Genomic DNA, 10,091 nt, shown 5'->3' with positions numbered 1-10,091 from the left:
TTCATTTTAAGGGCTTCCTAGTGTGATATATTGATCAATTATACAATAAATATGTCATTAAACTGCATCATAGACATTGGATCAGAGGTGGACGACACTGAGCAGCTGATATCCGGTTTTTAACAAAAGGCCAACGTTGGCAAACTGGTATATCGGTGTAAGATAAGAGATAAAATGACACTTCCCTGTAGGGAGATTGGCTAATTTCAGCAATAGCAGTAGAAGTCATTACAGAAGAAGACAAGAAGAGTATAAGCCGTATATTAAAAAACAACATGGTGAATAAGCTATAAAAAAACAGTAAAAGAGTATAAAACAATAAAGCAATAAATATAGAATGTAACAATGTGCAAATGTGCATTGAACCATTAAACTGTTATTTAACCCTATTATGAATTATAGTGGAGTTACCTTTCTCTTTGGCATTGTTTTTGGTCTTTCAGTGTTTAGATTCCTCTGCAGTAGGAAAATAATCAGTGTGTTCTGTGGCAGTTCAAAACTTTAAATTCCTCAAAGAGAATCCCAGAGGGAAAAACATGTTCTTTCCTTTTGTCAGGAACGACCTGGTCGGAGCTCAGACCGTCACGGACGAGCTGTTCCCCGCCGAGGGGGAGGGGGAGGGGGGAGGAGGGGGCCGAGCTGGACGGCATGGTGACCCGCATCAACCTGGACCTGGTGGACGACTACCCCGCCTCCGACCCCCGCTGGGCCGAGTCCGTGCCTGACGGTGAGGGAGGGAGGGGGGGGGGGAGGGAGGGAAGGGAGGGGGGGGTGGTGTCTGTGGGTCCTTAACAATAATAATAATATTAATAATACATTTTATTTGTATAGCACCTTTCAAAACATAATTACAAAGTGCTTCACAACAGCAAAAATAAAAACCGAATCCAACAAAATGACAATAAAATAAAAGCATTATAAAAAGAACATAAAAGTAAGAATAAACTAAAATAAAGTATACAATAAGATATTAAAATAATAAAACAATAGAATTGATTATTAGACATACACAGCAATTAAGTAAAAGTGCATCTAAAACAGTGCGTTTTTAAAAGAGACTTAAAAGAGGACAAAGATGTGGCTTGCCTGATCTCTTCAATCTAGATCTTGGAATCTCTAAAAGGGACCCACCGGAGGATCCCAGGCTACACTTAGGCTTATATGGGATTAAACATTCATTGATATACTCAGGGGCCAGTCCCATCCGGGCCTTAAAAGTGATAATTAAAATCTTAAAATTGATTCTGAAATGCACAAAAACATGAAAAAGTCTTGGAAGTTATCTGAATTTAAGGCCTTTAAAGGGGCTACGTGTAGCATTTTAACATCAGTAAATCATTCCCACATGCATTTTGAGACATTAGTGTATTTACTGTAAACAAACCTTACTGTAAACAAACCAGACTGTCAGCCTCTATCAGCCTCTGCTCTGCATCCTCCATTGTTTCTCCACCTGGTGGATCTGGAGGGAAATCTGCTGGATTGTTTGGCACAAAACAGGAAGAGACAATATGCATAATATTGTGTTTTTCCATCAGATCTACTTTACTAAACACAATTGGACTTCATGTCCCTTAAACAAAATAATTTCCTGTTGTCCTTTTGCTGATAATGTCCATTTATAGTTTCCTGTTTCCTAACTTTATTGGCCTGTCTGTCCAGAGAGCGCCGGCTTCCCCCTCACCTCCCTCATCATCCTCCACCAGCTGGAGGACAAGATGAAGGCCCACGGCTGCTTCATGGACTTCCTGCTCCAGGTACGTACACACACACACACACACACACACACACACACACACACACACACACACACACACACACACACTTTCAGTTGTCAGGGTTCCTACGCGGGTCTGGAAAGTCTGGAAAAGTATTAAAAATGAATTTGATCATTTCCAGGTCTTGAATAGTTTGGGAATTTGAAAAAAATGTCTGGAAAAGTATGGAAAATGTTGCGGTTCAGATCCGATACACACATAATTCTATCTTTTATGTTGTTGTAGAGCCACTTTGAGTCCACAGTTTGTGTTGATGTGCAGAATAATGTTCAGATAGAGGGACGCTCTTATTACCCAGCCGCTGTCAGCATGCATTATATCAAATACCCACCAAAATCAAATCCCGTCAAGAACATAGGGTCTGGGAAAAATATGGAGTTTTAAAATGGAAACCGTGTAGGAACCCTGCCAATCATCTCACATATTCTGATATTTGTCTCTGTGAAGAACAGTCTTCATCTATACAGTGATATGACCTAGTTAGCAGGGGCAAGATGTCTATCTGCGTAAATCATATTGAACACCAGACAAAATCTTCAAAACAAATCAAGGTCTGGAAAAAGTATGGAATTTTTTAAATTGAAAATGTGTTGGCTCCCTGCATCATGCCCCCCCGCCCCCCCCTCCCCTCCAGGTGGGCCTGCTGGAGCGTCTGGGCCAGGCGGGGGTGCGCTCCTCCCCCATGGCGACGCGCCTCCTGCTGTGCGAGCACGCGGAGAAGCTGCAGGCGGCCATGGTGCTGAAGAGTCACCACGCCAAGCACGGCGAGCTGGTGACCCGGGCCATCGCCGCCGCGCTGCAGAGGAACAACGCCGCCGTGCCGCCCAGCCTCACGCCCGCCGACGTCTTCTTCAGAGAGGTGAGGGGGGGGGGCGCCGCTCAAACGCTCACAAACTGATCATGTGATGCTGTGAGGTTTGACGACTGGACGAGTAAAATCACAATCTATAGATGGTGGAAAATTCCTTGCTGATGTTTTTTTTTGTTATTTAAATCACCTTTCTTCGGTCATGTGTAGGGCTGCGACTAAGGATTATTTTCATTGTCGATTAATCTGTCGATTATTTTAGAGCTGCAACGATTAATCGATTAGTTGTCAACTATTAAATTAATCGCCAACTATTTTGATAATCGATTAATCGGTTTGAGTAATTTTTTTAAGAAAAATAAGTCAAAATTCTCTGATTCCAGCTTCTTAAATGTGAATATTTTCTGGTTTCTTTCCTCCTCTATGACAGTAAACTGAATATCTTTGGGTTGTGGACAAAACAAGACATTTGAGGACGTCATCTTGGGCTTTGGGAAACACTGATCCACATTTTTCACCATTTTCTGACATTTTATAGACCAAACAACTAATCGATTCATCGAGAAAATAATCAACAGATTAATCGACAATGAAAATAATCGTTAGTTGCAGCCCTAGATAATTTTCTCGATTAATCTCGAATTCCTTCTGCCCCCCTTCATCCCTTCTTCCCTCCCTCTTCATCTCTCCCTCCTCACCTCTTCCTCCTTCCCTCTGCCTTCATCCCTCCTTCTCTCCCTCCCTTCCTCCTCCTCCTCTCTCCTTCCCTCACTCCTCATCTCTCTCCTTCCCTCCCCATCCTTCATCTCCTCCTCCCTCTTTCTCATTCCATCCTCTCTCCTTGTCTCTCCCTCTCTCCTCCTATTCCTCTCTTTTCTTCTCCCTCTCTCTATATCCTCCATCGCTCCCTCTCTCAATCTCCATATTGCTTTCCCTCCTTCTCACTCGCTCTCTTTTCCTACTTCTCTCTCTCTCTTTCTCTCACTCTCTCCCTCCATTTGTTTCTCTGCCCTCTCTCTCTCCCTCTCCTTCATTTCCCTCTCCCTCTCTCCCTCTCTCCCTCCAGGTCTCCCAGATCTCCTCGGTGTTTGAGTGTCTGCTGGAGGAGGAGGAGCGGAGTCTGAAGGAGAGCCCGGTCGACTCGGTGCAGTGGGCCGAGGTCGTTCTCACCGTCAACACCATCATCAAGGTAAACACACCGGTCCTGTCTGTCTGTCTGTCTGTCTGTCTGCCTGTCTGTCTGTCTGTCTGTCTGTCTGCCTCGGCTCCATCCTACAGGAGAATACTGCTGTCATTTAAGCCGCTTTTCCACCGCATGGTACCGGCTCGACTCACCTCGACTCTACTCGCTTTTGGTAGTACCACTTGGTTTTCCACTGCAGATAGAACCCCCCCCCCTCCCCTACAACTGGTCGTCATAGCGACACCGCGACGCCGCATGAAACTGCCGTGACGTCATCTTCGTCATCTTCAACGCGACACACACAGCAACAATGGAGGATATGGAAGGGACGGTGTTCTTGATTCTCGGTATGTGGCTGTTAGTCAAAGCAAGGAGTCAGATTTTATTTCAGAAGAGGCTGAAGAGAGACAAAAGACTCCTGAAAAAAACAGGAGAGTTTGGGAAATCCTCCATCAAAGCTCAGACGACGAGACGACTCTGGTTGCTCAAAGGCGACGCGAGAGGGTAAAGCTAACCTGGCAGCTAACGTAACGCTAACGTAGTTAATTAAATTAACATTAAGTTAAATTAAGTTAAAAAATTGCGGCCGCTACAGTAGCTTGGCTATTTAAATATGGCGGGTTTGTGCAGGACATCCCGTGTCACGCAATGATGACGATTCTCTCTGACCAATCAGCAGTCTGCAGTGTTTTCACGTCTCCTTTTGGTGTCGCCTCAGCTCGCTTGGAACCTCGACGGAGGTGCGACCAAAAAAAGTAGCAGGTACCAGGTGATATGGTGCCTGGTACCTGATACTCGCCCAGTGGAAAACCAAAAAAGGCAAGTAGAGTCGAGTTGAGCCGGTACCATGCGGTGGAAAAGCGGCTTTAGAGTTATAGTCCATTTATCAGTGTCTAAGTCCATTTTGCAATACATGCCATATGTAATTAGACTTTAACATTTACTCACTTTTTTGTTGTTTTTGAAATGCAAACTTTACAATGTCAAACCTATCTTGAAATGACCTGCTGTCTCGGTTTAGATAAGCTAAATAAAAAGACATGGCTGTGACAGTAAAGTTTTAGAGGCGACATGTTTTCTAGGGATTTTCTTTTTTTTTTTTTTTTTACGTGATGTGTGTGTGTGTGTGTGTGTGTGTGTGTGTAGGACATGCTTCAGGCTGCTGGTCAGTACAGAGAGACCAAGGCCTCCATGTACAGAGCTTCTGAAAACGCTGCTCCAGAGCCGGAGTACATCCCATGGACGGGTAACACACATTTATATTACATTCACATTTTACACATTTAGCTGATTCTCTCATCCAGACTGACTTAAGCTTCAGTTCCTAGATCAGCAACATTACAAGCAACCAGTGGTAAGAAGGCCAGGGGTCAGAGGTCACAGCACCCTGACAATACGTTGGCAAAGTGAATGCAGAAGAAGGGAAACCATGCACAGATTGACCAGAGGTGGCGCTCAAGCCACAGTCTATAATGTGTTGGTGTCACATGGAGGATTTGCACATGCAGGATTTGCACAAAATCTGAATCATTCAAGTCATTTTGGGAGTGGGGATATTTTATATAGTATCCTTGTAGATACATTTAAAATGTCATCATCATTTGGTCACGTCCATTTCAATTTCATATACAAACAGACTAACTTCTCTACAGGTCCAGATTCACCAGACACTTTTAATATTTTATCAGAAAATTGAATTTTTAAAACAGAAACAGCGTTTTCCACTAGAAATGTGTTAGTCAAGGTGGTGGTGAGGTTTCTGGTTCAGTATGCGAGGGGAAATCATTCATGCAGTTTGTATTGTGTTTCACCAATTTCAATTTCAACCGATTTCTACATATAAACCATTCCACAGATTCACTCCATGAGTTGAAATGCAGATACTTTTTTATCTTGGTATGATCGTAATGTGTTTTTAAAATGAAATTCACCTCTTAATTTATAAACCTTTTCCATATTTGAGATTTCTTGCTTTGTACATTACTAAAGTACAGTATTAAATGAAATTCAGCCAGATCATAAACTTCACAGCACGAATCTTTAAGAACAATATGTTAGTGTGTTCACAAAATCCTACATTATTAATTATTCTAATGGTTCATAGACAACAGATCAAATTTACCATCTTGTCCCCCCTTCTCTTCTCTCCTCTCTCCTCCTCCCTCTCCCCTCTCTCCTCTCTCCTCCTCATTTCTCCTCCTCTCCACCTCTCTCCACCTTTCTCCTCCTCTCCACCTCTCTCCACCTCTCTCCTCTTCTCTCCTCTCCACCTCTCTCCTCCTCTCTCCACCTCTCCTCCTCTCTCCACCTCTCTCTTCCTCTCCTCTCTCCTCTCCACCTCTCTCCTCTCTCCTCTCTCTCCTCTCCTCTTCTCCACCTCTCTCCTCCTCTCTCTCCTCCTCTCACCTCTCTCCACCTCTCTCCTCCTCCTCTCTCCTCTCTCCTCCTCTCTCCTCAGCCTCTGGCGGTGTGGGTGGAGTTCGGTCCGTCCTCTCCCGGCAGCACGAGCTCCTCCTGCGCTCTGTGTACCCGCACGCCGACTCTGAGCTGCGCGGCGCCCTGTGTGAGCAGCTGGTGGCTCTGCTGGACATCTACCTGGGCGGGTACGTGGCCCAGCTCACCTCTCTGCAGCAGAGGAGGCCCCGGGGGCCCAGCAGGAGCGCTACAACAGCCTGGAGATGGAGTACAGCCAGCGGCGCTCCGAGCTGCTCGCCCCCGCTGCGTGAGTCACATGGCCGAGGGTCACATGACCTGATCCACAGGGACTCACTGTGCAGCAGCAGAACAGGCTTCAACTCATAGAACATGAACATCACAAGCGAACACTAAGGAAGTCAAGGGTCAGAGTAGGGCTGCAACTAACAATTATTTTGTTATTGATTAATCTATTGATCTTTTGTTTTTTTTATTAATTGGTTAATCCTTTAGTATCTATAAAATGTCAAAAATAATGACAAATACCCATCACAAGTTACCAGAGCCCAAAGTGATTCTTCAAATTGCTTATTTAGTCTGACCAGCAGCCAAAAAACCCAAAGTAACAGAGAGAAGCAACTAAATCTTAGCTAAATCTTAGCATCTGTGAAGCTGCAACCAGCAAATGTTTGGTATTTTTACTTGATAAATGACTAAAACGATTAATTGATTATCAAAATTACAATCGATTAATTTTTCTGTTGATCAACTCATCGATTAATCAACTAATCGTTTCAGCACTAGGTCAGAGGTCACAGCACCCTGACAGATCATGCCTGGAGAGAAGTGCTGGGAAAAAACATGAAATGAGAGTTAAAGCTACATTAAGTGATTTTTATTCTGACCACTAGAGGGCGACAGCAACTGCAACACATTTGTAAACACACACAGCAAAGCTACTAGGCGATGGAAGCCCTTAAGGACAAACCGTGCATAAAGGCTAATGGCTAAAATAAACGTTCCTACGGAGAAATATCGCCGGTTACCAGTCTCACTTTGACAGATTTTTCTCCCGCTGAAGGTCACATGTCCCACAATGACAGGTGAAGAGGCAGGTAGCAAGTTTACTAGTTGAAAACGTTTCCTCGCTCGCTTCATCGAGTCACCTTTTCTTGGGCCGACTTTGACAACAAGCTTTAGGAAATAGAGAGAGAGAGAGAGAGAGAGCAGTTTAAGTTACTATAGAAGAGATACGATCCTGTGGGGGAAATGGGGATACATAGTGTGCTATTCTGTGGTGTTTTTCTAGTGATATTAAAGGAAAAATCCTCCCTAAAACGCTTAAACACTCTTAAAAATCTACCTTGCATTTCTGGCATTTTGTTGATTGGTGTATTTTTCTTATTCCTGTAGCTGGCCAAACAATTTGACGTTACATCGAGTCACAATTTTGCACCAATGTACCAACAATCCTATAGAGAGAAATCCATTGTCAAAGAGCCAGAGAGACCAATTTCTCCACCCACAGATGCCTCAATAGACCAGAATGCAATGCAGCCACTACACACAAGACACAAGTTGTGTTTTTGATAAACGGCTACAACTCATGCTTTTTCTTGACTGGAAAAAATCTCTGTCTTGCTCTTACTATGCAATCATCATTGCACTCTCCAACTGAATTGCAACAAGTTCAGGTCCATTTTCTTGGGGGTTGTTGTTGAAAGGCATTCTGGGAAAATGTAGGAAATCACTAACTGAAGCAGAAGTAGACGAGGCAGGTTGAGGGAAAGTGGGTTCACCAAAAAAGTAAATGACAACACTTCATCACAGAAGAACTCCTGGAATGCATTGAACATCACAGATTGAAGATATATAACAGTGTGAGAGAATCTGAGGGAGGAGTTTTCTCTTTTTCTCTTTTGGGTTGAGTGTGTTGTGTTTGTGTTGCTGTGCTGCAGTGGAGCTGGGTCAGTACCAGTGGGTGGCAGCACTGGCTGAGAAGTACTGCGACTTCGACATCCTGGTCCAGATGTGTGAGCAGACCGACAACCAGAGCCGCCTGCAGCACTACATGACCAAGTTCGCCGACCAGGTGCAAAAAAAACCCAGAAACACTCTCACTATACTGTATGAGGAGGAGTCAGGACCGGGCCAAACAGTTTATTAACATGCAGATATTTTTAAACCTTTATTCATCCAAGGAAGAGTTTGGTCTTCTGAGCATGCCTGCTGCTTTTGAAGGATTTCCTGATTTATATTCTTAGAGTTACATTCATTCTCATGCCAGTGCAACTCGCTGGGTACAGGCCATTAATTAAATAGTAATGACTAGAAATAACAAAGTCATTTCCAAGTAAAATAAATGTAATGGCAAGATATAGCATTAGAATGACTGGTAACTACTAAGTAATATACAAGTAGAAAAAGGTGCTTTTTACCGGGTTTCTGTTGTTTTCTGTTATTTTTGTAGAGTTACTATGGAGCATGTTTGTATACCTATGTGAATATTGAACAAAGTCAGTACCACTATGTCTTTTCTAAAATATACAGTACTGTGCAAAAGTCTTAGGCACCCTAGATGTTTTATATGAATTTTGACATGGATGTTTATTTGTCTTCTGCATTAGTGTGTCAGTGGACTGCTCTTAATAGTAAATGTTTTGATATTTAGAAACTTAATAACTAAATAATAATAATAATAATAACTTTATTTATATAGCACCTTCAAAAAAACAGTGGAACAGTGGTAAAGGATAGGAGGTGAAAAAGATTCAAGTAAATAGTAGGATAACCATAAGATGAAGATCAAAATAAACAGTAAGGGCAAAATAAAATAGAATAAAAGCAAGATTTAAAAAAAAAAAGATAAATAAAAATATGATAAAAAGGTGGTATTCTACATTGTAAGCAAATGAAAACCTAATGAAAAAACTGATTGTTTCTGCACAGGTGGAGTCACTTTATGTAATGTGTTTCTAACTTTTTGAACTAGTTTATTCTTCTCCTCCAGCACCTTTCTGAGTTTTCAAAAGTGTGTGTTAGTGCCACTTATCTAACACAATTACTGGTAAAAGCTAATGCTAATGCTAATGCTGTAACTAGTTTATTACATCTATTTTTATTTAGATATAACTTATTTCCGGTCATTCCTGTGTATTTAATTGCCTGTAATTTAAAGGGTTTTACCGCTCACTGAACTTCCTCTTCGTCTCGCGTGTCACTTCCTGCCGCAGAACTTCGCGGACTTCCTGTTCCGCTGGTACCTGGAGAAGGGGAAGCGGGGCAAGCTGCTGTCCCAGCCGGCCGCACAGCACCAGCAGCTGGCCAGCTTCCTGCAGGCGCACCAGCACCTCAGCTGGCTGCACCACATCCACGTGCACGACTACCAGAGCGTAGGGCACACACACACACACACACACACACACACACACACACTACGACACACACACACACACACACACACACACACACACACACACAGCTTTCTTAGTTCCTTCTTTCCTTCTCAAAAACACATATCCACTTAGACTATGAGAGCATAGGAGAATCACTCACTCACTCACTCACTCACTCACACACACACACACATACACACATACACACACACACACATACACACACACACACACACACACACACAAACAAACACAGACAGCTTCCTTCCTTTCTTAGTTCCTTCTTTCCTTCTCAAAAAACACATATCCACTTAGACTATGAAAGCATAGGAGAATCACTCACTCTCTCACACACACAAACACACACACACACACACACACACACACACACACACACACACACAGCTTTCTTAGTTCCTTCTTTCCTTCTCAAAAAACACATATCCACTTAGACTATGAGAGCATAGGAGAATCACTCACTCTCTCACACACACACACTCACACACATGCCC

The 10,091-nt window shown here is 43.1% G+C and overlaps 1 protein-coding gene across 1 annotated transcript; it reads left to right on the top strand.

Annotated features, from left to right (window-relative positions):
- Positions 1-536: 536 nt before the first annotated feature.
- On the top strand, positions 537-9,576 carry LOC139640330 (nuclear pore complex protein Nup133-like; the record flags this gene model as incomplete). The annotated part of the gene is given in 10 exon segments (XM_071514520.1): positions 537-620; positions 622-727; positions 1,663-1,757; positions 2,413-2,637; positions 3,653-3,775; positions 4,916-5,015; positions 6,228-6,410; positions 6,413-6,495; positions 8,148-8,276; positions 9,418-9,576. Coding segments are annotated over 10 exon segments (1,287 nt in total), but the record flags the coding sequence as incomplete, so codon positions are not given.
- Positions 9,577-10,091: the final 515 nt, after the last annotated feature.

The sequence above is a fragment of the Centroberyx affinis genome, unplaced genomic scaffold, assembly GCF_046629955.1.
Source record: "Centroberyx affinis isolate AG114_WGS23_722 - 3 ecotype Tasmania unplaced genomic scaffold, CSIRO-AGI_Caff_v1 ptg009113l_1, whole genome shotgun sequence".
Taxonomy (NCBI): domain Eukaryota; kingdom Metazoa; phylum Chordata; class Actinopteri; order Beryciformes; family Berycidae; genus Centroberyx; species Centroberyx affinis.
This window is presented reverse-complemented; position numbering and strand designations above follow the sequence as displayed.